General features: G+C 44.0%; 1 protein-coding gene across 1 annotated transcript; it reads left to right on the forward strand.

Moving 5' to 3' along the window:
• Positions 1-10,612: 10,612 nt before the first annotated feature.
• Positions 10,613-27,997, forward strand: LOC120065934 (protein FAM180A-like). The gene is made up of 5 exons (XM_039016976.1): positions 10,613-10,723; positions 10,939-11,013; positions 21,379-21,499; positions 27,244-27,341; positions 27,455-27,997. The coding sequence occupies exons 1-5, from the start codon at positions 10,613-10,615 to the stop codon at positions 27,800-27,802; spliced, it is 753 nt and encodes a 250-aa protein (XP_038872904.1). The 3' UTR covers positions 27,803-27,997.
• Positions 27,998-27,999: the final 2 nt, after the last annotated feature.

Here is a 27,999-nt window from a genome sequence, read left to right on the forward strand (position 1 = left end):
ATAATGTTTTACGAAGAATATCTTTCCCTGAATGATGTATACTGCTTATTGCCTGCCAACTCAACCAGGGCAGGGGCATACTGTATAAACCAATCTAGCTGGGGTCTGTTTGGACTGCTGTGGATTTTCAGAGGTGTTTGTCAAAATGTCCTCTACTATCGCTGTGATCTGGAAGACAGAGTTATAAATGGTACCCTGCTCAGGCCCAATGGGTGCAATGAAAATCCACACAGCTCTAAATGGTACTTACTTGTATTGCATGAGCTATATTCAGAAAGCCTTTATGATAATTTCACACACCCACTCCAAACACATAATTCTCATTGACAAACCATGAATTAGAAGGAATTTATTTTTCTATAAAACATCTTCTTCGCAGCACAGAACTGTAATCTGGGGATCTCTGTCATGTGGTGGATATTCTTGTTTCTGCTGCATGGAAGATTTCCATGATGTCATTGGGTCTATGACATAGACCAATATCATCTCCAGAGTGATGAGGATTGTTTACACACACACAATAGAAAAGTACATGTCGGTTCTGTAAATGTGTAAAGGTTTTATGTCACCATCATAAAACAGGATTATGTCCGGTTTTGATTGTAGTCTGATCTGGTGCTAGTATCGCAAAACCATTCCTCATATCAGGTTTTCAATGGCTACCTTTCTGACACCTACAGTACAGTAAATATACACACACACTACATAACCAAGAGTATGTGGACAGCTGCTCGTCGAACATTTCATTCCAAAATCATGGGCATTAATATGGAGTTGGTCCCCGTTTTGCTGCTATAACAGCCTGCACATTTCTGGAAAGGCTTTCCACTAGATGTTTGAACAGTCAAGTTCTTCCACATCGATCTAGACAAACCATTTCTGTATGGACCTCGCTTTGTGCACGGGGGCATTGTCATGCTGAAACAGGAAAGGGCCTTCCCCAAACTGTTGCCACAAAGTTGGATGCACAGAATCGTCTAGAATGTCATTGTATGCTGTAAAACAGCCCCAGACCATTATTCCTCCTCCACCAAACTTTACAGTTGCCACCATGCATTGGGGCAGGTAGCGTTCTCCTGGCATCCGCCAAACCCAGAATTGGGATTCATCACTCCAGAGAACGCGTTTCCACTGCACCAGAGTCCAATGGCGGCGAGCTTTACACCCCTCCAGCCGACACTTGGCATTGCGCATGATGATCTTAGGCTTGTGTGAGGCTCCTTGGCCATGGAAACCCATTTCATGAAGCTCCTGACGAATAGTTATTGTGCTAACGTTGCTTCCAGAGGCAGTTTGGAACTCGGTAGTGAGTGTTGCAACCGAGGACAGACTATTTTTACACGCTACGCGCTTCAGCACTCGCCGGTCCCATTCTGTGAGCTTGTGTAGCCTACCACTTCCCGTCTGAGCCGTTGTTGCTCCTAGACGTTTCCACATCACAATAACAGCATTTACAGTTGACCGGCCAGCTAGGGCAGGGCAGAAATTTGACGAACTGGCATCCTATGATTGTGCCACGTTGAAAGTCACTGAGCTCTTCAGTAAGGCCAATGTTTGTCTATGGAGATGGCATGGCTGTGTTTTCAAATGTATACATGTGGCTGAAATAACCGAATCTACTAATTTGAAGGGGTGTCCGCGTACTTCTGTATATGTAGTGTATGTTATACATGTACTGTTCTGTACTGTAGGGTGCATGCTCACACACAAACTGACACACATACTTAATCGACTTAACTCGCACGTGTTCACAGTCATACTGTACACACACACACACACACACACACACACACACACACACACACACACACACACACACACACACACACACACACACACACACACACACACACACACACACACACACACACACACACACACACACACACACACACACAGTGCACCACAGACAGACACATATCCCTCTGTGACTAATGAACTGATTTGAGTGTTTTCTTTGGCTCATTTGGTATTCTTCATTAATCAAACCGGGAAGAAACTTCCCCTGGCCCTTTGAACCATAAAGAGTCAAAACACAAATAAAAGTGAAAGTTTGCCTCAGAAAGGCTGAGCCAGTGAACTTGAGCAATGTGGCTGCTGTTCCTGCGTGTGTAGATTTATGAGATAAATGATTGGCCAGAGAGTTCTCTGTAATGTGTATCCACAGTACTCATCATCAGAAGGCTGAGAGAGAGGGATGGCAGCCCTGGAGACCATACAGCTGGACTCCCAGATCACCTTTCAATACCAAAGCCCAGCTCTCTGAGCTGCTAATGTTTATGTAAATAACTTGAAAAGGAAATGTTCGGTTTCCCACAGAATGTTAATCGATTTACCCAAACAATGTATTAAATCACCTCATAGCCAGCCAACAGTATATGAGAGACTAACATTTTTTGGTAACAATTTATTTGGATAGTCCATCTGTAGATGCTCTATAGACTATCTACAGACTATCAGTAACATTTCAACAAACTATCTACTAACCCTATCCCTAGCCCTTAACTCTTATCCTAACCCTAAACTTAACCCTTACCCTAGCCCTTATTCTAAACCTTACCTTAACCCTAACCGTAACCTTAGCAAGCAGTTGCTTATCAACAGATAGTCAGTTGCTTATCAACAAATAGTTTGTTGATAGTATGACCATCTGTAAAACATCTACAGATGGATTATCCAAATAAAGTGTGACCCATTTTTCTTTATAGAATAATTTGGATTACATTGCATTTCACTGTAAAAGTATAGATATCTTGATTTGGTTTAGTGGCAGCAGAGAGATGAAATACAGAATGTTTGTTAATGCCTGTACATCATTTGCCTGAACCACTGTTCGTTGGGCTAGCTACACATTGGAGCTGGTGTGATTTACTGTGTTGGATGCCTTTCCCATTGAGTCAGCAAGGAAGAATGCACCTTGGCCCACATCTTCCAGTAAACCTTAGACAGTCAATTCATTGTAACTGGAATACAAGAACAGTCAAGACCCAATATTTAAGCATATGCTTTTGCTCATGTCCTTGTTTTTCACCAGGGCCAGGCAACACAAAAATGTTGTGTGTCCTTGTAATGTCAGAGTAATCACTAAATAAAATTGATTTTACATTTAAAAGTTCTCAATTTTCCTAAAGTCATTTAATAATAGTCTGCTGATAAAAGACTGGGTACTTTGACTTGCTAGTTAATTATTAAAGAGATCTAATGACCTGCAAAAGCTAAATTAGGATGATTAATTGACCCTCTGTTCCCAGAACCTCTGTTACCATGGAACAGTATGGATGCTTGTTTTGAAGTGGTCTGCTGAAGTGCATGGCAAAGGGAGGGACCTGCCTGCTTAGTTACTCTAACAATCATCTCCTAAAGTCTGTGAAGCAGTGAGTCGGTCAGGCAGGCAGTGGTGCCAGTGGTGAGATCAGACCACAGGGCAGCGAGTAGCTCAATATTACCAAACAAAGAAAAGTTGTTTTGATTGACCAACTATTGCATGTGACTTCAGAATAATCCTTGGTATGATACACGTCTCTTTCCCGAAACTCTTGAGCATTGGTGTGAGTTGCCTGTTACCAAATCAGTTTGTCAGCATTTAATCAGCCAGTGCTGGCACGAGCAGCCATAGGCTGAGCCTATAATAATAGACTCAGTGGACTCAGTGGAAGATGTTTTCATTCACTTTCTTGTTTGAAAGGGTAACACATCTACTAGACTTACTGTGCTCTCACTCAAACTTGAGTGTTTTTGTTTCCATGGCTTGCTGGGAATAACAACAAATGTCATGTGTTATTTCATTAATCAGGCTACAGTATTATCAGTAAATATTTATACAGGACACAGTATTAGAGGTTATGTTTACTGCTATTTTTTACAAGTGGCTATTGTAATTGGGAATTCCATAATATATGAATGTCTGGACTTATAGTATGTTGCATCATTTGTCTAGACTTATTTAGCATAATTTAACACATAAAGCCCTCAGCCTGAACTAGTGGCTGGACTGTGTGAACCTAGTAGATGTCTCTGTTTCTTTTAAGGCTGAAAGTTGAAGGTCAGGTGAGATTAAAACACTAAAGTGATGGTGGAGATCAGAGGACATAAGAGAAACAAGCATATTTCATTTAATTTCTTCATCAATGGAGTGTCTCAAATAATATGTGCTTTGAAGTTTTGCATGAAATACTTCCCTAACCTCTGGGTTCCACCATAGGGAATTCCTCTCCTCTTATGGGGACATTAGACTTACTCAAACTGCATTACAGCCAAAGAGCAATCCTTGCATTTAGCACTGGACTATGATTTCATTACAGATGCTTTATTTATTTATATAAACTCAGATGACTACAAGGCTACGAATCGATGATAGTGCGACAAGCAACCCTATCCATCTCCTCCCAACCTCCCCTCTCATCTTGGCTAATCAACAGGTCAACCTGCTCCACACACCATTCATCCATCGCTGCTTACAGCATCCTTATAAAGTCTATCCCTCTCTTCAACTGTGGTTGCCTGACACATACTCCAGCCTAAAGAGTTGGCGCCAAGTGCACAGCTGTGAAAACAATCCTTTCACATGCATTTCCCAATTTTAGAGCTTGAAATCATTTTACATTTGGGGTCTTCCCAGCTAGCACATTTGGTTCCTTGGAAGTTGTGGGAACATATGTTTTCAGCTTCACATTGGTTCTACGAACGAAGCCATACGTTTCCTAACCGGTAAAATGTAACTTTTTTTAACATTCTGAGAACATAAGTAAACATTTCGCCTGTTCTGGGAAAGTCTATTTTTAGGTTGCAGGGAGGTTCTGAGGGCATTTTACTCTGGTTCCTTAAGTTTTCTTGGGAAGTTTTATTAACGCTCTGAGAATGGAAATAATAGGTAATTTCAGGTTTTTAAATAAATTCCTTAAAACTTTCACTGAATGTTTCAATAAAACTTTAAGTAACACTGCTAGCTTGTTTTGAGTTCACATGTTTTAATCTACAAGCACAGATAGAACAACATAATTTATTTAGGCATTAAACATGAAAACAAACACATATCTTTTTTTATTGTGAGATTCTAACTTATAATATTCTGTTCTCTATCCATGGAATTAGTCTACTGCGCCACCAGGACGGAGCCAGCATGCCAAGTTATTTAACTCATACAAAACTGTTATTTTTTGTCTATTCAAACAGACCCCATCAAAGGAAACAAACACTCGTTAAGATCAGGTGTGGTCAATGAGTGGGCTCAGCCAAAACACCTAAACACACTTTAAATAATATATATATTTCACCTTTATTTAACCAGGTAGGCCAGTTGAGAACAAGTTCTCATTTACAACTGCGACCTGACCAAGATAAAGCAAAGCAGTGCGACACAAACACAGAGTTACACATGGGATAAACAAACGTACAGTCAATAACACAATAGAAAAATCTATATACAGTGTGTGCAAGTATAGTAAGATTAGGGAGGTAAGGCAATAAATAGGCCATAGTGGCGAAATTATTACAATTCAGCAATTAAACACTGGAGTGATAGATGTGCAGAAGATGAATGTGCAAGTAGAGATACTGAGGTGCAAGTAAGCAACAACAAAAAAATAACAATATGGGGATGAGGTAGTTGGGTGGGCTATTTACAGATGGGCTGTGTACAGGTGCAATGATCTGTAAGCTGCTCTGACAGCTGATGCTTAAAATTAGAGAGGGAGAAATGAGTCTCCAGCTTCAGTGATTTTTGCAATCCGTTCCAATCATTGGCAGCAGAGAACTGGAAGGAAAGGCGGCCAAAGTAGGAATTGGCTTTGAGGATGACCAGTGAAAAATACCTGCTGGAGCGTGTGCTACGGATGGGTGCTGCTATGGTGACCAGTGAGCTGAGATAAGGCGGGGCTTTACCTAGCCAAGACTTATAGATGACCTGGAGCCAGTGGGTTTGGTGACGAATATGTAGCGAGGGCCAGCCAACGAGAGCATACAGGTCGCAGTGGTGGCTAGTATATGGGGCTTTGGTGACAAAACGGATGGCACTGTGATAGCAAATTGGATGCAGTCTGAGTAGAGTGTTGGAGGCTATTTTGTAAATGACATCGCCGAAGTCAAGGATCGGTAGGATAGTCAGTTTACGAGGGTATCTTTGGCAGCATGAGTGAAGGAGGCTTTGTTGCGAAATAGGAAGCCGGTTCTAGATTGAATTTTGGATTGGAGATGCTTAATATGAGTCTGGAAGGAGAGTTTACAGTCTAGCCAGACACCTAGGTATTTATAGTTGTCCACATATTCTAAGTCAGAACCGTCCAGAGTAGTGATGCTAGTCAGGCGGGCGGGTGCGGGTAGCGATCGGTTGAAGAGCATGCATTTAATTTTACTAGCATTTAAGAGCAGTTGGAGGCCATGGAAGGAGTGGTGTATGGCACTGAAGCTCGTTTGGAGGTTTGTTAACTTCTTATGGCTGAAGGGGCAGTATTGAGTAGCTTGGATGAAAGGTGCCCATTGTAAACGACCAGCTCCTCAGTCTCAGTTGCTAATATATGCATATTATTATTAGTATTGGATAGAAAACACTCTAAAGTTTCTAAAACTGTTTGAATTAAGTCTGTGAGATTAACAGAACTCATATGGCAGGCAAAAACCTGAGAAGTTCCACTTCCTGTTGTTACGAACGATGAGGAAAATGTGTGAGGAGTCAGGCGCAGAGAGCAAAGATATGGGGAAAAACCACTCTTTAATGTCCAACCAGAAGTACAACTGGTAAAGTCAAAACATTGGCGTAAAATCCACTCGAATACAGTACACACTGGAAAAAATAAATCCAGACAGTGGAAAACCCCAATAAAACGAACAACCTCATACAAAAACAGAAAGACAAGCCCGCACAAACAGAAGCGGGCTAAACGAACTTAAATAGCACCACCCTAACAACCAAACGATGAACAGGTGAAAACAATTAGACAAAACCAAACGAAAAGGGAAAAAGGGATCGGTGGCAGCTAGTAGACCGGCGACGACGACCGCCGAGCGCCACTCGAACAGGAAGGGGAGCCACCTTCGGTAATGCTCGTTACACCTGTTTGGATTTTTCTGGGGGTGCCATATTTTCAACCAAGCTCTTATTCAAAATACAGAGAGATATGGATGGGTTTTCACTTCCTACGGCTTCCACTAGATGTCAACAGTCAATAGAACTAAGTCTGATGACTCTAATGTGAAGGGGGGTCGAAGGAGACAGAATTTAGTATGAGGTGCCATGAGGTGACCATGCATTCAACACGCGCGTTCACGTGAGAGGCAGCTCTGTTCCATCTCTCAATTGAAGTCGATTTAATTCTCCGGTTGGAACGTTATTCAAGATGTATGTTAACAACATTCTAAAGATTGATTCAGTACATCGTTGCCATGTTTCTACTGACTGTAACGGAACGTTTGGACATTTCGTCACGTTATAGTGGTCGCGCTTTGAGACTTTGGTTAGGGTATTTGGTAAACAATTCGAAAGTAGCTAATTTGACATAAATAACGGACATGAACGAACAAATCAAGCATTTATTGTGGATCTGGGATTCCTAGGACTGCATTCTGATGAATTCATCAAAGGTAAGGAAACATTTATCATGTATTTTCTGGTTTCTGTTGAGTCCAACATGGTGGCTAATTTGGCTAATCATCTGAGCTCCGTCTCAGATTATTGCATGGTTTATATTTCCGTAAAGTTTTTTTGAAATCTGACACAGCGGTTGCATTAATTCCACTACATCCACTCCACTAAATCTGTACTTTTTACTCCCATACATTTTCGCTGACACCCAAAAGTACTTGGTTACATTCCTAATGCTCAGGCAGAACAGCAATATTGTCCAATCCTATCAACATAACTATAAGGGCACAAGGCGATACCCAAATGCAGACACAGGAGGCAGATGGTAGAGCTCCGATATTTATTATAACAAAGGGAGTAGGCAAAGGCAGGTCGGGGACAGGTGAGAGTTCATAAACTAGATCCGAGTCCAAAACAGTACAAGGGGATAGGCAGGCTGGTAGTCAGAACAGGCAGAGTGGTAAGGCAGGTGGGGTCGGAGTCAGTACAGGCAAGGGTTGAAACCAGGAGGACTATAATCAAACAGAGACTGGGAAAGATAGGAGCAAGAGGAAAAACGCTGGTTGACTTGGCAAACAAGACGAACTGGCACAGAGAGACAGGAAGCACAGGGACATATACACCAGGGATAATAAGCAACACCTGGAGGGGGTGGAGATTATCACAAGGACAGGTGAACCAGATCAGGGTGTGACAGTACCCCCCCCCCCCCCCCTTTCTAGGGGCGGCACCTGATGTTGGGGTGCTGGGGTGTTTGGCGGTGGAAGTCGGCGATGAGGGCTGGCTCCAGGATGTCTCTAGCGGGAACCCAGCACCTCTCCTCCGGGCCGTAACCCTTCCAGTCAACCAGGTACTGGAAACCCCTACCCTGTGGTTGAACACACAGGAGGCATTTTACATTTTACAGCAGTAGACTCTAGAGATGGGAAAATAACGAATAAAACAGGGGGAACAGTTTGCGGGACTCTACCCGAAGCGGCAGGTCCCATGTGGACAGCCATACCCTCTGCCCAATGCAGTAGTGGGTAACTGGAGTCCTGCGGCGGTCCGCTTGTTGACGATATCTGGAGTTGGTCTTGAGAAGTGCTACTCGAGCCCTTCTCCAGGTACATCGACAGACGAACATCTGGGCCGAGGGTACGTTGACTTCCGGTTCTTGTTCTGGAAAGAATGGAGGCTGGTACACCATGGAGCACTCAAAAGGGGAGAGTCCCGTGGCTGAACAGGGAAGGGTGTTCCGGGCATACTCCACCCAGACCAGTTGTCGGCACCAGGTAGTGGGGTTGGTTGAGGTCAGGCATCTTAGGTTGGTCTCCAGGTCCTGGTTAGCTCGCTCCGACTGGCCATTAGATTGGGGATGTAATCTGTAGGATATGCTGGCCAACACCTTCCAGAACTGAGACGAGAACTGAGGACCCCGGTCGGAAACCATATCCACCGGGAGTCCATGGATCCGTAAGACGTGCTGCACCATGAGCTGGGCCGTTTCCATGGCAGAGGGAGGTTTGGGGAGAGGGATGAAATGAACGGCCTTTGAGAACCGATCCACCACCGTCAGAATGATGGTTGTTACGGATACAGGTATCCTGTGTGTGTATTTGTTTTCTTTCCTTCTGCCCTAGTCACAGGTGTCACTCATCAGTCGCCAATCAGTCGCCACTGAAGACACACCTGCTCCTTTTCCCTTACCCAATCACATCCCCTTTCCCTTGGTTTAAAAGTATCCCAATTAGTTCTCTCTGGAGGTCTCTCTTTTGTTTTTGCACCTACATGTCACTTTGTCCGTTATCCTGTGAGTATTGTATTGTTATGGTGTATGACTGTTTGTTTGTGGGAAAAGGGGATAACCAGCCAAGTTGCCCATGGGCCTACATTACCCGTAGGAAAACAGTGTCTAAATACCCTAGTTAGAACTGGGCGGACCACCCACTGTATTTTTGATTAGTTAGCTAGCTGTTCTTAAAGCATGCTAGACTAGCTTAGGGGTTTATTTGGATATTTATTATTTATTTCCTTGGGTCCAGCTCAGCCCCTTTTTCCCACACCCCATTACTGTGTGTTTAAAATAAACCTGAAGTGTTTGACGGTAGATTTAGGTTGTCTGTGGTTGTTTTAGTTCTCACTGTTACTTTTTCACTGGGGTGATTTGCATGAGATATGTTACGGGTCTCGTTTCCATCCCCCCTAGACTGCAGGGCCAAAGGGGTTCGTAACAATGGTGCCAACAGATGGGGGAAGCCCAATGACAAAGTCCAGAGAGATATGGGACCAGGGACGATTAGGGACCAGTAGTGGCTGAAGAAGCCAGAAGGAGCTTGCCGTGGTGTCTTGTTCTGAGCACACACCGTGCACGGGGCAACGAAGGCAGAGACATCAGGAACCATTGTGGGCCACCAGAAACGTTGTCGGAGGAATGCTAGGGTACGGCGGGAACCTGGATGACAGGTCAGCCTGGAGGAATGAGCCCATTCCAGGACCGGACTGACAAACAGCCAGTTAGCCGGGCCCCCTTCAGGTCCAGGCTGGGAACGTTGTGCCTTGCAAACCAGGGTCTCAATCCCCCAACCCACTGAGGTTGCAAGGCATGAGGTAGGGAGAATGGTTTCGGAGACCGAGGGTGTGGCAGAGGAACTGTATAGGTGGGAGCGTGTGTCAGGCGTCACATTTTTGGAACCTGGGCGGTAGGAAATGGTGAAGTTGAATCTTGCAAACAAGAGAGCTCACCAGGCCTGCCTGGAGTTAAGGCCCTTGGCTGTATGGGGATATTCCACATTTTTATGGTTAGTCCAGAACAAGAATGGCTGTTCTGCTCCTTCCAGCCAGTGCCGCCACTCTTCCAACGCCATCTTGACCACCAACAGTTCTCGGTTTCCTACGTCGAAGTTTCTCTCTGCAGGATTGAGACGATGGGACAGGAAGGCACAGGGATGAAGCTTTTGGTCCTGGGCAGATCGCTGGGACAGGATGGCCCCCACTCCAACGTCAGAAGCATCAACCTCTACCACAAATTGAAGGGATGGGTCTGGATGGACGAGGATGGGTGCTGTGGTGAACCGATGCTTCAGGTCCACACAGGCTCTGTCGACAGCTGGAGACCATGTGAATGGTACTTTGGGAGAGGTGAGTGCAGAGAGGGAGGCCGCCAGGGTACTGTAGCCCCGAATGAAACGGTGGTAGAAGTTAGCGAAACCCAGGAAACATTGTAACTGCACCCTGGACGTAGGTTATGGCCAATCTACCACTGCTTTCACCTTTCTAGGATCCATTTGGACATATCCCTCAGCGATGACATATCCCAGAAAGGAGATTGTCGAGCGGTGGAACTCACACTTCTCGGCTTTCACGAACAATTGGTTCTCCAGGAGGCACTGAAGGACCTGTCTGACATGAAGAACATGTTCTTGGGCAGACCGGGGAAAAAACAGGATGTCGTCAAGGTATACAAACTCAAAACGGTTTAGCATGTCCCGGAGCACATCGTTTACCAGAGCCTGGAAGACAGTTGGTGAGTCCAAAAGGCATGACCTGGTACTCATAATATCCGCTGGCTGTGTTGAATGCTGTTTTACATTCATCTCCTTCGCGTATCCGAACCAGGTGGTAGGCATTCCGAAGGTCCAGCTTGGAAAAACTTGTGGCCCCCTGGAGAGGTTCAAAAGCCAAGGAGAGGAGTGGTAGGGGGTAACAATTCTTAATCGTAATGTCATTCAGACCCCGGTAGTCAATGCACGGACACAGGGTCTTGTCCTTCTTCTCCACAAAGAAAAACCCTGCGCCAGCAGGAGATGCAGACGGACGCCTCCAGTAGCCAGAGACTCCTCTATGTATTCCTCCATGGCCTTGGTATCCTGCCCAGATAGAGAATATAGCCGACCACAAGTAGGTGTGGTGCCTGGGAGGAGATCAATGGCACAATCATAAGGACGGTGCGGGGGAAGAGAAGTAGCATATGCCTCACTGAAAATGTTCCTGGCTCCAAAAAGGAGGTCATGGTATTCAGTGGGAATGGCAGAGACATCCAAAGCCTTACTAAAGCCCTGAGGAGGACGTCTCGGGGACGCCTGTGCTGCTTTAAGACAGTGAGAATGGCAAAATGGGCTCCAACCCAGGATGGAGCTCGTGGTCCAATAACAGGGTTGTGTTTTTGGAGCCAGGAAAATCCCAAGACAACAGGAACATAGGGAGATGCAATGAGGAGGAACTGTATGGTCTCACTGTGGTTTCCTGAAACCCGTATATGAACGGGCACTGTACTATGGGTGACTCTTCCAATTGAGCAGCCGTCCAGTGCCCTTGCATCCATGGGAACAGAGAGGGGTTGAGTGGGAATACCAAGTTCAGAAACAATAGTAGCATCCATAAAACTTTCATCAGCCCCAGAGTCAATGAGCACTCGGAGAGACTTAGACTGGTCTTCCCACAGAAAAAGCACAAAAAAAGGAGTGCAGGTGATGGGAATTAAGGAACTCCCAGTCTGGCTCACCAGAGCACTTGTACCCACCAGAGGCAAGGGTTTCCTAACAGGGCAGGTAGCTACATAATGTCCTGCCCCTCCACAGTACAGACAACAGTTTGAACTCAGCCTACTTGACCGTTCCCCAACCGATAACCTAGCTCTTCGCAGTTGCATAGGCTCAGGAGTATCCAACTCACCCGTCATTGATGATTCTCGGGGAACCTTGGGTGTTTTTGGCTCTCCTCGGAAATACAAATGTCGGGGATTTCCAGATTCCTTAGGACGAGTGCCATCATACGAACGAGTGTTCCCGAGACCCGACCTCCTCGTAGGCGGCCATCAATCCTAATCGAAAGTGCGATAAGGGAATCTAGGTCCAGTGGTATTTCCCGAGCTGCGAGCTCGTCCTTTATCCCATTCGACAGTCCATGGAGGAAGGTGTCGAACAGAGCCTCCGAATTCCAGGAACTCTCGGCGGCCAATGTGCAAAAATCTACTGCGTAGTCTGCCACACTACGGGAGTTTTGATGTACATGCATTAGCTTGAGCCGCCTCCCTCCCGGGCACCGGAGAATCGAAAACCTTCCTCACTTCTGCCATGAATTCCTCCTAGCTCTGGCACACAGTGGATTGCTGCTCCCACACAGCTGTTGCCCCGGAGAGCACCCTTCCAGACATTAGCATGATGAAATACGCGGTCTTCGATTGGTCCGACGGGAATGAAGAGGGCTGGACTTCGAAGATGAGAGAGCACTGGGAAAGTAACGCCCGGCAGGTACCAGAATCGCCTGCATAATGTTCCGGAGGTGGTAAGCAGGGCTCTCGGGGAGCCGGGGTAGGTTGAACAAATCCACCACTAGTAGGAAGGTTACTGGGTGGTTGGGAGGTCTCAGATGTGGCGTGCTGCCTATGAGCTAATTCACTGATTTGCTCCATTATCACCTTGGTCGTGGCGTTCCGTCAGGGAACAAAGCCCTTCTAAAAGGTCCCGAAGTAGCTCCTCATGCCTCCCAATGGTGGCTCCCTGCAGGGAGACAACGTGACGGAGCTTGTCCAAGTCTGCTGGGTCTGTCATGACCAGTTCGTACTATAAGGGCGAGAGCCAAATGCAGACACAGGAGGCATTTATTATTACAAAGGGAGTAGGCAAAGGCAGGTCGGGGACAGGCGAGAGTTCATAAACCAGGTCAGAGTCCAACCAGTACCAGACGATAGGCAGTCTCGAGGTCAGGCCAGGCAGGGGTCAGAAACCAGATCCGAGTCCAAAACAGTACAAGGGGATAGGCAGGCTGGTAGTCAGAACAGGCAGATTGGTCAGGCAGGCAGGTTCGGAGTCAGGACAGGTAATGGTTGAAACCAGGAGGACTAGAAACAAACAGAGACTGGGAAAGATAGGAGCAAGGGGAAAATGCTGGTTGACTTGGCAAACAAGACAAACTGGCACAGAGAGATAGGAAGCACAGGGATATATACACCGGGGATAATAAGCGACACCTGGAGGGGGTGGAGACAATCACAAGGACAGGTGAACCAGATCAGGGTGTGACAATAACGCATTGTCATTCCTACTGCCTCTGATCTGGCGTACTCACTAAACACAAATAGCATGTTTGTAAATTATGTCTGAGAGTTGGAGTGTGCCCCTGTCTGCTTGTAAAGAAAAAATACAAAAAAGAAATGTGTGCCTTTTGTTTGCTTAATATAAGGGATTTGATGTATAGCAATTCATTTTACTTTTTAATTCTACTCAAGTGTGACAATTGAGGACTTTTTCCACCACTGTACTTAAGTACACTTAAAACCAGATACTTTTAGACTTTTACTCAAGTTGTATTTTACTGGGTGACTCACATTTACTTGAGTCATTTTCTACTGAGGTAAATTTACTTTAGCTCAAATCTGACAATTTAGCACCATTTCCATCACAGTACAATTGACACTGTTTCTTGCCTGTCACCTTGGACATCGTGTACTGTCCCTCTCTGTGTCTCTGTGTCTCCCTGTCTGTCTCCCTGTCTCCCTGTCTGTCTGTCTGTCTCCCTGTCTGTCTGTCTGACTCCCTGTCTCCCTGTCTGTCTGTCTGTCTCCCTGTCTGTCTGTCTGTCTCCCTGTCTGTCTGTCTGTCTCCCTGTCTGTCTCCCTGTCTGTCTCCCTGTCTCCCTGTCTCCCTGTCTGTCTCCCTGTCTCCCTGTCTCCCTGTCTGTCTGTCTCCCTGTCTCCCTGTCTGTCTGTCTCCCTGTCTCCCTGTCTGTCTCCCTGTCTGTCTGTCTCCCTGTCTCCCTGTCTGTCTCCCTGTCTGTCTGTCTGTCTGTCTGTCTGTCTGTCTGTCTGTCTGTCTCCCTGTCTGTCTGTCTGTCTGTCTGTCTGTCTGTCTGTCTGTCTGTCTGTCTGTCTGTCTGTCTGTCTGTCTGTCTCCCTGTCTGTCTGTCTGTCTGTCTGTCTCCCTGTCTGTCTCCCTGTCTCCCTGTCTCCCTGTCTGTCTGTCTGTCTGTCTGTCTCCCTGTCTCCCTGTCTGTCTGTCTGTCTCCCTGTCTCCCTGTCTGTCTCCCTGTCTGTCTGTCTGTCTGTCTGTCTGTCTGTCTGTCTGTCTGTCTCCCTGTCTGTCTCCCTGTCTGTCTGTCTCCCTGTCTCCCTGTCTGTCTCCCTGTCTCCCTGTCTGTCTGTCTGTCTCCCTGTCTGTCTCCCTGTCTGTCTCCCTGTCTCCCTGTCTCCCTGTCTCCCTGTCTCCCTGTCTCCCTGTCTGTCTGTCTCCCTGTCTCCCTGTCTGTCTGTCTGTCTGTCTGTCTCCCTGTCTGTCTGTCTGTCTGTCTGTCTCCCTGTCTGTCTGTCTGTCTGTCTGTCTGTCTGTCTGTCTGTCGGTCGGTCGGTCGGTCGGTCGGTCGGTCGGTCGGTCGGTCGGTCGGTCGGTCGGTCGGTCGGTCGGTCGGTCGGTCGGTCGGTCGGTCGGTCGGTCGGTCGGTCGGTCGGTCGGTCGGTCGGTCGGTCGGTCGGTCTGTCTGTCTGTCTGTCTGTCTGTCTGTCTGTCTGTCTGTCTGTCTGTCTGTCTGTCTGTCTGTCTGTCTGTCTGTCTGTCTGTCTGTCTGTCTGTCTGTCTGTCTGTCTGTCTGTCTGTCTGTCTGTCTGTCTGTCTGTCTGTCTGTCTGTCTGTCTGTCTGTCTGTCTGTCTGTCTGTCTGTCTGTCTCTCTCTCTCTCTCTTTCTCTTCACCTTTCTCATGAAGCAAGTCAACAATAGGCAGGCCCAGGTGGATGAGAGGAAGTTGTGAAAGCTGGGACAGAGCAGAGGAGGATCCAAGAGGAGTAGGAGGAGACCTTGGACCTGAGTAAATAAAGGACAGAAGGTCTGGCTGGCTGGAGGTCTGGAGTCATATCAGTGAAGTGTCTCAGAGTAGGAGTGCTGCAAGGGAGGGGGTTCCTAGATTAGTACTCCTACTCTGAGGCGTTTTGGACCCGATTCAGACTTAGGAAATGTATCCCTTTCCTACGCACACCTTTTTCTACGCACTTCTCAGTAGTTGGTATTCAGACTTACCTTATGCAGTTGTGTAACGGGCTTTGCAGATGTGGTTCCCTTGCGGGCGCTGAATACATTTAATTCAACCGCTGAAATGCTTCCCACATGCTGACCAACAGACTTTCTCGTGGATTTTCTCGAGTGGACTAATGAAACAAATACCAAAAGATCATTTTGGGGTTTTCCTTTAAGTTCAAGGTCAGAATATTCATAGAGAGAAAAGTGCATATAAAGGGAATTGCTTTCCATTTATGCACGCTTAACTCAGGTCGGAATTTCCCCCAATGAATACGAGCCCTGGTGTCCTGTGTGCTAAGAGGGGGGTGAGAGAGCCTGAAACCTCATGGAGCTTCTGGCACTGTAGTAGGATCATCTGTCGCCCCCGGAGACCGGAGGAGGTGGATTGTGGGGCGATGAGACCAGGATGTTGAGCAGACTTTATTAAGGTCTGTGTGTCTCTGGGGGGAGTCGAGTGTTTAGGATCTAAATGTTTTGGAGAGCTTCACGTTAGAAATGGGAGACAATACGGTGGAGTTCTCAGAATTTCCGCTATTCTCCTTTTGAAGTCTCCTTTTTTAAATGAACTAAAAAGTAAAGGAAAGTATTAACAGTAGAATTTCAGATGGGAACCATAGAAATGAAGTCTAAATCAAAATAAAATTGTTCACGAATCACAAATATTTGGTGCCTCATAACAGTTTAACTTCTGAGAACCTTTATGTAAATAATATTGTTCAAGAATTACAAATGTTTGGTGCCTCATAACAGTTTAACTTCTGAGAACCTTTGTCTAAAAGATGTTCCCTTTGGCGGTCTTGCTTGTATCGAGGCTGAAGTAATCTTTATAACCTAGACTGATAGAAAAATCATACAACATTATCATAAATCCACACCAAAGATTACATTTTTCTCTCAGTAGATATGCTGGAGAGTCATTATTGGAGTAATCTGAACTGCATCAAGGTGGAGTATTGTGCATATTTGACAAATCTGACCATAGTGGAATATTGTTTTATTCTATTCTCATAGGTTTAATATATAAATTAAGTTTTTCGCTCAGTGGGGGATTTAATACTGTCATTTGTCAGAGTAATTGTGCTCAGTCAGTGCAGGATCCAGCATTTTCCCACAATGCTGTTTTCGGTGCAGATTTGATATAGCAAATATGGCCTGTCCTAGAAAGTCACGTTTTCTGTGGGGATTTGTTGACTTCTTCATGTGGTTAATTACAATGATCATTCTGCTGTCTATGAAGAACAGATGGACAATGGATTTGATGGTCATGCTTGGTGAAGTGTGAATGAATAAGGGGACATTTGTTCAGTCCCAAAACTCAATGTTGGTAGAGTTTAAAAAGGAATGGTGGACAGAGAAGGGGGAGGAGAGCTTCACCAACTGATTTTAGCCTGAGGATAGAGTACTGTAATGATGACAGCTGGCTTCTGAAGCGACTATGATCTCTCTGGAGCCAGATTGGGAAGTGCTTAGAGTGTACTTTAGCTTGGATAAGATGTGCTGACATTCTTTTTTTTTCAGCCCACAACGTAGCATCACTATAGGACAATTATGAGTTATATTGGTTTACCTTAAAAGAAAACTACACCCAGAAACTATCTTTTGGCATTTGTTTAATTAGTCCATTGTTGATATTGGCACAAAATATTTAGCATGTCAACAATCAAGTTGACAAGATATGTAACTTTCAAAATACAGAAATCTGGCCCGTATGATGCATTTTGCATCATATAATGCCAAATGCAGCATCATATGATGCAGAATGCATCATACGGGACAGATTTCTGTATTTTGAAAGTTACACATATCTTGACAACTTGATTGCTGACATGCTAAATATTTTGGGAGAATATCAACAATGGACTAATTAAACAAATGCCAAAAGATAGTTTTTGGGTGGAGTTATCCTTTAAGGTACATAATGCTGTTCTGGATAGGCCTATTGGTTTAGGCAGAATACTACCAAAACATCAGAACACTATTTGCTTAATTTTCCAAGGGGAATTATGTTTGCTGATCTTAAAAGTATACTCACTGTACTTCTATAGCTGTGCACTATTGCTTTATGCATTGCTGTGAAGCTAACAGATAAACAGGGGCAATGGTAGTTGAGGGAATTCGCTGAAAGGTTATATTCTGTTGGCTGCCTTCATCTAGTGGACATTTGATGGTAGCATTGATGGTCTCAGTACATTTTCAAACAAACCCTAAATTAGTACAGTCAATTTAGTTGTAGTTTTTGATTGGCCTACAGTATTAGAATTGACTGAGAGCATTAGTTTGAGAAGACTGCCATCTTCTGGCACATTGCAGTAGGACACTGAAATTGCTTCAGTATGTAATCTTGGCACATAGAACCAGGTCCCATGTTCACTCTGACCAAATACTTAATGGTAACAGTCTGTCACAAGAGACTACTTTAGTAGAGGATGGGAAGCATTGAGGAACAAACAGCGTGGCAATATTACAGTATGCATGCCTGAGCTGGGTGAAAACGTGGACAATAGACAGTGAACCTGGAAAATCGTTCCAAGAAATGTTCCATACATCACACAGTACTACACATGATGAATCAGAATGTATCTGCCCAGTGAAAATCTTATATTCTGTTAACCCAAATAATGTTGTTCACCCGTCTTATGCTCATATTTGTGGCCAAAACATAAATTGGAGAAAAAACACTTAGAAAACCCCATCTCAAACCTGTATCTCAAACAGAATGTTTAAAAACACTTAGAAAACCCCATCTCAAACCTGTATCTCAAACAGAATGTTTGAAAACACTTGCTATTTTCTCATAGAGAATTATGTCATCCTGCCTCTTTGGCTGAGCTGGCCAATCAGCGGTCATCTCACATTAATATTTGTAATGGCCGGTATACGGCCACACCATTCGATTACACTTTATTTGGATAGTCCATCTGTAGATGCTCTACAGACTATCATTAACATTTCAATGAACTATCTGTTAACCCTAACCCTAACTCTAGCTCTAACCCTAACAATAACCCTTGTCCTAACCCTTACCCTAACCCTTACCTTAGCCCTAACCCTAGCCCTAACCATAACCTTAGCAAGCAGTTGCTTATCAACAGATAGTTTGCAGATAGTATGACCATCTGTAGAGCATCTATAAATGGAAAATCCGGACTATCCAAATAAAGTGTGACCCACCATTCTGTTGTTGGGGTACGCCCACACCCTTCCAAAACAGATAATCTGCTTTTTAACAGACTTCATTTTTAAAAAATTGTAAGGAAAAGCATTTCACTGATATTGTAATGAATTATAGGTCATATTTCATAGAAATCTGAAATATGGGCCAGATACTTGAAGGGTTTGTTCTAGATGTGACAGTGAGTACTACATGTTTTACTCTTCTGGTTCTGTTGCATAACTCCAGTCCTATAATTCTGTCAGTGCTTAGGCGTGTCCTGAAGAAAGTTCCTCACATATTTAAGTTTGTCAATAGATAACTTTACTTCTACAATAGATAACTGTACTTCTACAATAGATAACTGTACTTCAACAAGAGATAACTTTACTTCTACGATAGATAACTGTACTTCTACAATAGATAACTGTATTTCTACTTCAACCATACTTTCTGCAAAGCTATGTCTATTTGGACATGACTTTTACTGTAACAGCATAAAGACAATTACCTTCTCCCCTTTTCTATGAATTCAATTAAACTAGATAAATATTCACTCACATATCAATTATTTCACATCCTCACATAGACTGTGGTATTACTAATAGGGCTAGGAGAAGAAACTACGTTACATAGGGCAACTCTTTGAATTGGAGTGTGACCAAAAACAAATTAAATTTCCCCTGTGAGAATAGAATGTTTGTCCAACTTATTGTGTTCTAATTTAGAGATTCTATGGTGGCCCCATCCATCTTTCCAACTATAGCACTGTCTCTGCATTCCCTGGCAGCTTCATGACGGCCACATCTCATCAGTATGAGAGTGTCTCACTGGTCCTAAAGAGAGAGGAGTTCAACTTCGAATCAGAGGATGAATTATAAATTAAGGAAAAACTGAGCTCTTTCTGAATTACGTTTAATTTACTGTACGACTATTGTTAGCTATAAGTTGCACAGAATGAAACAAATTCCATAACACTACTAAATCACACATTTCTTCTTAGTGATGTTTCTTCTTTTGGTGATCTTACTGCCAGCCTTGGAATAGGATCTCTTTGAAGAAGCTTCTTCAGATGGTTTGTCTGTGTCCATTCCACTGTGTGTTTGGATAGCTATAATCTCTAGTAATAAATAATAATACTCATAATAATCATAATCATAATAATAATACATTTAATTTGTAGAGCAACAATATGCTGTGTTGGGTTGTGTGTTTGGAGTGTGAAGTCTCCACACTCCACCTCCCAGAAAACAAAACTGGGTTGGTTCCCTGAAGTGTTCCTGGCACAGACACACACGTTCCAAGTTCCAACCCTCCCAAGGATCCTCTCATTAGCACAAGCAGAACTAATGTTGACCATGGATACAGAAACATGGCTCAGCAGTCTGGACAACAATAAATGCTTGCATTCATCCATTCACAAACCTCAAACTCAAGGCAGAGTCCAGTAATATGTCCTCAAAACTTTTATTAAACAAAAAGGGAACATACACTGATTATACAAAACATTAGGAACACCTTCCTAATATTGAGTTGCATCCCACCTGTTGCCCTCAGAACAGCTTCAATTCATCGGGGAATGGACTTTACAAGGTGTCGAAAGAATTTCACACGGATATTGGCCCATGTTGACTCCAGTGCTTCCCACAGTTATCAAGTTGGTTGGATTGGATTTTCTTTGGGTGGTGGAACATTCTTGATACACACGGAAACTGTTGAGCATGACAAACCCAGCAGAGTTGCAGTTCTTGACACAAGCCTGGCACCAACTATCGCACCCTGTTAAAAGGCACTTAAATATTTCGTCTTGCCCATTCACCCTCTTGAATGGCACACATACACAATCCATGTCTGAGTTGTCTAAAGGCTTAGAAATCCTTCTTTAACCTGTCTCCTCCTCTTCATCTACACTGATTGAAGTGTATTTAACAAGTGACATCAGTGAGGGATCATAGCTTTCACCTGGATTCACCTGGTCAGTCCATGTCATGGAAAGAGCAGGTGTTCTTAATGTTTTGTGTACTCAGTGTATATTATTGATGAACACAAGATGTTCCACAGACGAAACTGGACTGCACTTATTAACATCAATGTAATTAACGTGATCAGAACTAGGAGGACAGTTCAGCATTAAGGAGAAGGAGAAAGAAGAGAAAAGGAAGATTATGAAAGAGAAAAGAGGAAATGATCGTAAGGCGCGCTTACGGTCAGAAGAGGACAAGGAGGCAACAGTAAGAAGTAGACGTGTCTCTCTGGGTCTGATGACTGCCAGATGACAGCACCAACAGTGTCAGCTGGTTTGAGAGAGAGAAAGCGAGAGAGAGAGAGAAAGCGAGAGAGAGAGAGAGAGAGAGAGAGAGAGAGAGAGAGAGAGAGAGAGAGAGAGAGAGAGAGAGAGAGAGAGAGAGAGAGAGAGAGAGAGAGAGAGAGAGAGAGAGAGAGAGAGAGAGAGAGAGAGAGCGAGAGAGAGAGAGAGAGAGAGAGAGAGAGAGAGAGAGCGAGAGAGCGAGAGAGCGAGAGAGCGAGAGAGCGAGAGAAGGGTACTATAGTGACACAGGATTCCAGAAAGGAGGAGAGCAGTTGCAGTGGTGGGATGGTCTGAGGTTTTTCCCAGTGGAGTGACGGTGGTCCTTGATCGTGGTCCTGGACCTGTGGCTCTGTCCAGTCTGTCCCTGGCTACTGGATGCCAGGTGGATGTCAGGTCACCATGATGCCCTGGAAGATGGTCATTGTTGCACTATTCTACTGCAATATCAACACATGTGCCACTTATCGGCATAACAAAGGTAAGAATATCTTCACCCATATTAATGTGTTCAATTGGAAATGTTATACAGTTTACAGTATGTTTATATGCAATGATTATGTTTAATGTTGCTGTGTAATTGTAACCTGTGCATATGCCCTTTTAAAGGGTACGTTTTGCTGCAGTAGTTGTCCATAAATATAATTGATAGGAATGCACCTCATTCCCAGATGCTACATTAAACTCAACAGTAATTCTGCCAAATAATTCAAGGCATTACTGAGAATCAGCTCATTGTGGATTAGAATATGTATCCAGTGATGGAAAGATAGATGTAATGCTCTTATTCCAGAGAAAGGACAGATTAACGACCATTCTGTTATGATAGTCACAAAGTCCAATATCATTCCTGGTATCAAATGTCAAGCTAAAGTCATTTTACATATGCTTCTCTCTTGGCCTCAGCATCGCCGTCTCAAATCCAGAAGACTAATACAGAATATAGACTTACCCTATTCCATCCCCATCACACAGAAAACTGCAATCAATAGTTAGCCTAGTCACACATTTAATTCTGTCCTCTGTGCTTTGTCTGTCCAGCTGTAACCTCTGATTGAGCAAAGTCATTTCACAACAGTATGTGTTAACATTACTGATTAGTATGTACACAGATCCAGCAGCAGCATCCACCAGCACAGCTGTAACATGCTGCATACATCACAACAACGTGCAAGCTGTGTGGTGGGGAGTGTACTGGGGATATTTTGGTCTTTTGATTTTTTTCTGTGTTTATTTAGAATTAAAGGAGTGTCATTGAAATCATTGTTTTCTCTCCAGCTGTTGCAATCCATCTGAAATTCAAGTGCCCTACAGATGGACCTTAATGATGCTGAGCAACTGTAGCAGTGCTGTACTTGGTTGGATAAATGATTTGACATCAGAAAAATCCAGATAATTTCTAAGAAATAGAATGGAGAACTCTTTTGTACTGTATATACACTTGGGAAAAAGGGTTCTAAAAGGGTTCTGCAGCTGTCCCCATAGGATAATCTATTTTGGTTCCAGGTAGAACCCTTTTTGGTTCAAGCTAGAACTCTTTTGGGTTCCATGTGGAACCCTCTGTGGAAAGGGTTCTACCAGGAACCAAAAGGTTTTTTAAAAGGGTTGACCTATGGGGACAGTATAAGAGCCCTTTTTGGTTCTAGATAGCATATTTTTTTCTAATTGTGTACAGGTGTAGCTGCCAAGAACTCACATTTCTGGTCCTCCAGAACAGTTGGGTCCCATTTTCTAGCACAATTAAACTATGGTCCTTAACGACTTGTATGTTTAAAGTTCCATTTCGGTTTATGTGTCGGCTACTGGGCTCAATGTGTGTATGAACTATCCGCATCTGTTTCTGATATGAAAACAATGAAAGGGCTTCAAATATGAACTGCAGCAGGAAACTGATAGGCCCCTGAAGAATGAAAAACACACCACCAGAAAGTTTTCAAAGCTGTCTTGAATCTGGCTAAACTAGGTATTTTGTAGTTTTTGTTTTGGTTATTCTAGATATTGTTATGTGATGTGTTGTGGCAATTGGATCATACGGAAAAACATGTTCTTAGAATGAGAGGATTGAGGCTCAATCAGTACAATGACAGCTCAGGAGTACTGTCTTTCTAGCTTTTCTTGGATTATATTTGTTGATATTTGTTTCTCCTGGCTCTACTATTTTTGTATGGGTGGAGTGTCTAGAACATTGTTTGACATGCTCTGGTATATCTGATGAAATCATATCAACTTTGTGTTTGCTATTACACACATTCTGAAGTCATAGCAATCTCAATTACCTCAATGGAAAAGTAGTGATCAAATAGCATGAATTGTTTGATTTCATCATGGCATCAACAAATCTTATTAGCTGAATGTACTAAAATAAAGGCAAACAAAAACCTTATCTCCATGTAGAACATTTGACTATTTTGGGGTGTGAATAAAAATATATGGAAAGTTTTGCCCACGATGGACAACATATACAGTATGTGCTAGTACACTCTTAGAAAAGTCTCCGAAAGGGTTCTTCAGCTGTCCCAATAGGAGCAACCTTTTCAGTTCCAGGTAGAACCCTTTTCAGTTCCAGGTAGAAGTAGAACCCTTTTAGGTTCCATGTAGAAAGGGTTTGTTATGGAACCCAAAAGGGATCTACCTGCAACCAAAAAGGGTTCTTCAAAGGGTTCTCCTATGGGGAGAGCCGAAGAACCCTTTAAGGTTTGAGATAGCACCTTTTTTTCTAAGAGTGTATGCTTGTATGCGGAACCCTTCGTTTGGCTAGGTGTCTACTGCATGGCTCCTGTCTATGGTCCTAGGACCCATCTCTGTTTCCAACTGGCAAGCGATAGCTTTGTTATGACGCACTCCTCTTCGCTTCCTGATGATTTTCTTCTAAACTTATCAGCCCTTCTTAAACAAGTACTATTTCAGGGCCTTCATTAGCTGGATTGACTGTAAACACCAAAGGAAGCACTGGAGAGAGTATTCCAAAGTTTCATTCCTGGTATGTGCACTCGGGAATGTGCTCATGTCCAATAATGGATTTCCTCATTAGAGTTTGTTTTTCAAAGAACATCTGAATAAGATTTGCTTGTCAATGCACACTGAGTGTACAAAACACTACGAATAATTTCTTAATATTCAAACCCTTTGCACGTTTACAGCACCTCTGTCTGACATTTGAATGGAGCTGCAGTGGATAGCTGCCAATTTACGGGCTTCTGACCAAGTCTGCTATTTATATTTTTCGTAGCTGTCTATTTACCACCACAAACTGATGCTGGCACTAAGACCACACTCAACGAGCTGTATAGGGCCATAAACAAACAAGAAACAGCGCTCCTAGTGGCCAGTGATTTTAATATATTTATATTTTTTGGTCATTTAGCAGACGTTCTTATCCAGAGCGACTTACAGGAACAATTAGGGTCCCTCTTGCCTTGCTCAAGGGCACATTGGCAGATTTTCACCTAGTTGGCTCGGATATTCTAACCAGCAACCTTTCGGTTACTTGCCCAACGCTCCTAACTGCTAGGTTACCTAATGCAGGAAAACTGAAATTCGTTTTACCTCATTTCTACCAGCATGTCACCTGTGCTACTGGAGGAGACAAAACTCTAGATCACTTTTACTCCATACACAGAAACTCATACAAAGCTCTCCCTTGCCCTCCACTTGGCAAATCTGATCATCACTGTATCCTCCTGATTCTTGCTTGCAAGCAAAAATTCTGAAGTACCAATGACAGCTCAATACGGAAGTGGTCCGATGAAGCGGATGCTAAGCTACTGGACTGTTTCACTAGCACAGACTGGAATATGTTCCAGGATTCATCCGATGGCATTGAGGAGTTTACCATATCAGTTACCTGCTTCATTAATAAGTGCATCGATGACATCATCCCCACAGTCACTGTATGTACATGTCGCAACCATAAGCCATAGATTACAGGCAACATCTGCACTGAGCTAAAGGCTAGAGCTGCTGCTTTCAAGGAGCGGGACACTAATCTAGACTCTTACAAGAAATCCCACTATGACCTCCGACAAGCCATCAAACAGGCAAAGCATCATTACAGGACTAAGATCTAATCGTACTACGCCGGTTTTAATGCTCGTCGGATGTGGCAGGACTTCTTAACTATCATGGATTACAAAGGGAAACCCAGCCACAAGCTTCCCAGTGACTTGAGCCCACCAGACGAGCTAAATGCCTTCTATGCTCACATCGAGGCAAGCAACACTGAACCATGCATGAGAGCAGCAGCTGTTCCGGACGACTGTGTGATCACACTCTCCGTAGCCAATGTGAGTAAGACCTTTAAACAGATTAACATTCACAAGGCCGCAGGGCCAGATGGATTACCTGTAACGGCTTTCCTCCTCCTCTTCATCCGAAGAGGAGGAGCAGGGATTGAACCAAAATGCAGCGGGTTGTGAATACATAATGATTTATTAAAGCAAACGACGAAACACGAAAACAAACACTTGGAAGGATTACAAAATAACAAAACAACGTAGACTGACCTGAACGTAAGAACTTACATGTAACACGAAGAACGCACGAACCGGGAAAACAGACTACACAAAAACCGAACGAACAAACATACCGAAAACAGTCCCGTGTGGCGCAACATACACAGACACGGAAGACAACCACCCACAACAAACAGTGTGAAAACACCTACCTTAATATGACTCTCAATCAGAGGAAATGAAAACCACCTGCCTCTAATTGAGAGCCATATCAGGTCACCCTTAAACCAACATAGAAACAGAAAACATAGACTGCCCACCCAAACTCACGTCCTGACCAACTAACACATACAAAACTAACAGAAAACAGGTCAGGAACGTGACATTACCAGAATGCATACTCTGAGCATGCGCTGACCAGCTGGCAAGTGTCTTCACTGACGCTCTCAATCCCTCTCTCTCTTTGTTCTCTATATTTTTTCCCCCTGTCATGTACAGTAACAATGCTTGTTCAGCATAACCGGTTTGTGTCTTTACAATATTTGTGGACTTGCGGAAATATGAATAGCTTTGATGTCATAGAACAGGGATCATTAACCAGATTCAGCCCCGGGCCAATTTTTTCTTGAACGGATGATCAGGGGGCCGGAACATAATTACAAATAATTTGTAATAATTTGCCCAAACAGATATAATATTTGACAAAAACATAATCATTTCAAACCCTGCTTGCTTTTGTATACGATCGCGACTCTCTATTATGCTGGGAATAAAAAATCACTTGGAGCTGATATCCTGGGTTTTTATAGTCTTTTATGTCCAACAATAAAAATCGAACAACAAAAAACCTAGGTGGGGGAATAAAACACCTCGCGGCCCAAATTTGGCCGGCGGACTGCCAGTTGAGAAACCCTGTCATAGAATGATTTACAATCCTGTATTTGGATTGAGATGAGAATCCAGATAGCAGATTTCAGTAAGTGGTGGTCCTTATTCCATGTGAAACCAACTCAAAAGATGAGTAGGTGAAATGTTCTTTGGGAAGTGTCCTGCTATGACCAGGTCACATGTTCTGGTTAGCACTCACTCTTAAAACCAGTGTCCAATGTTGCTCTGGTAAGTGAGCTCTGTCTATTTATGAAAAGCAGACTCATCTCTAAGTCAGTCGGTAAGTCAGTCTCTCCACCTCTCTCTCTCTCTCTCTCTCTCTCTCTCTCTCTCTCTCTCTCTCTCTCTCTCTCTCTCTCTCTCTCTCTCTCTCTCTCTCTCTCTCTCCTACTCTCTCTCTCCTACTCTCTCCTACTCTCTCTCTCTCTCTCTCTCTCTCTCTCTCTCTCTCTCTCTCTCTCTCTCTCTCTCTCATACTCTCTCTCTCCTACTCTCTCTCTCTCCTACTCTCTCTCTGGTATCCCATGTGCCTCTCTGCTTTGAATTCTCTGCCTTTGAAGCAAGAAGTAATTTCTTACAGTCTGCTGATCAGAGACATTCGTAAGGTCATACATTTCAGGTTTCTCAAACTGAACCGTGTGGTGCTCTATGGTCCTCACATGTCTGTGAACATTATGGCTGTAAAGTCTACCCTGTTATATACAGTACCTGTCACGGCATGCAAGTTGTACTGTATGTTAGCCTTGTCTCGGGAATTCATCTTAATTGCAATACATCTGGTTCAAGCCACATGGTCCGCATCGCATGATGAAACCCTGGGCAAGAGTTAAAGAGAAAGTAGTAGGTTGGATAACAGTCTCTCTCTCTCTCTCCCTCCCTCTTTCAGTCCTTTACCCATCAACTGTTCGAGTGAAGAGAGGGATGGCATCAATGGTGAACCCCACTTTTCAGAACTCCATAGAGGATGTCAATTTACTATTTGAGGTGAGACATTTTCCTTGGATAACTACAGTAGCAAATATTGTATGAATCCTCTGAGTTAGCAACCAAAAATATGGGTTTGTAATGAGTCTACTGTTTTTGGCTGTGCTGTGTAGATCCTGCTGGCTGGCCTGCAGTTTGGAGACGAGCACACTCTGTTCTCCGTGCAGGACGAGGAGTTGGCCTCCCTGCGGAAGACCAAAAAGCTGGAAGTCATCTGCGAGGACATCCTGCCCAAAACACTCTCTGATATCCGTCGCCTGACCTCTGACCTTTCCAATCACATGGGCCACCTGCGCCTGGAGGACTTTGAGCGCACTGTGCTGACCATGGTGTACACCGCCCAGCGGCTGGCCAACGCTACCACAGACCAGCAGAGAGACTTGTGGGCAGAGTCCTTTGTCAGTTTGTACAGAGCTATCAAGCTGGACCTGACAGCTGAGAACGACCTCACAGCTAAATGATATCGCAATGTTGGGGATTGATACTATGCTGATACATATCACTGCCTTTATTTCCAGATCTCTATTGGAGAAGGAATTTCTCTAATTTTCTATTATTCATTATAGATACGATGTTTCAGCATGATTTTCTTGGCAACCCTTGAGGACTATCGTATCACATGGACTCAAAATTAAAGTTTCTGAGATATACTTTAATC

Source organism: Salvelinus namaycush, chromosome 21 (assembly GCF_016432855.1).
Source record: "Salvelinus namaycush isolate Seneca chromosome 21, SaNama_1.0, whole genome shotgun sequence".
In the NCBI taxonomy this organism is placed as follows: domain Eukaryota; kingdom Metazoa; phylum Chordata; class Actinopteri; order Salmoniformes; family Salmonidae; genus Salvelinus; species Salvelinus namaycush.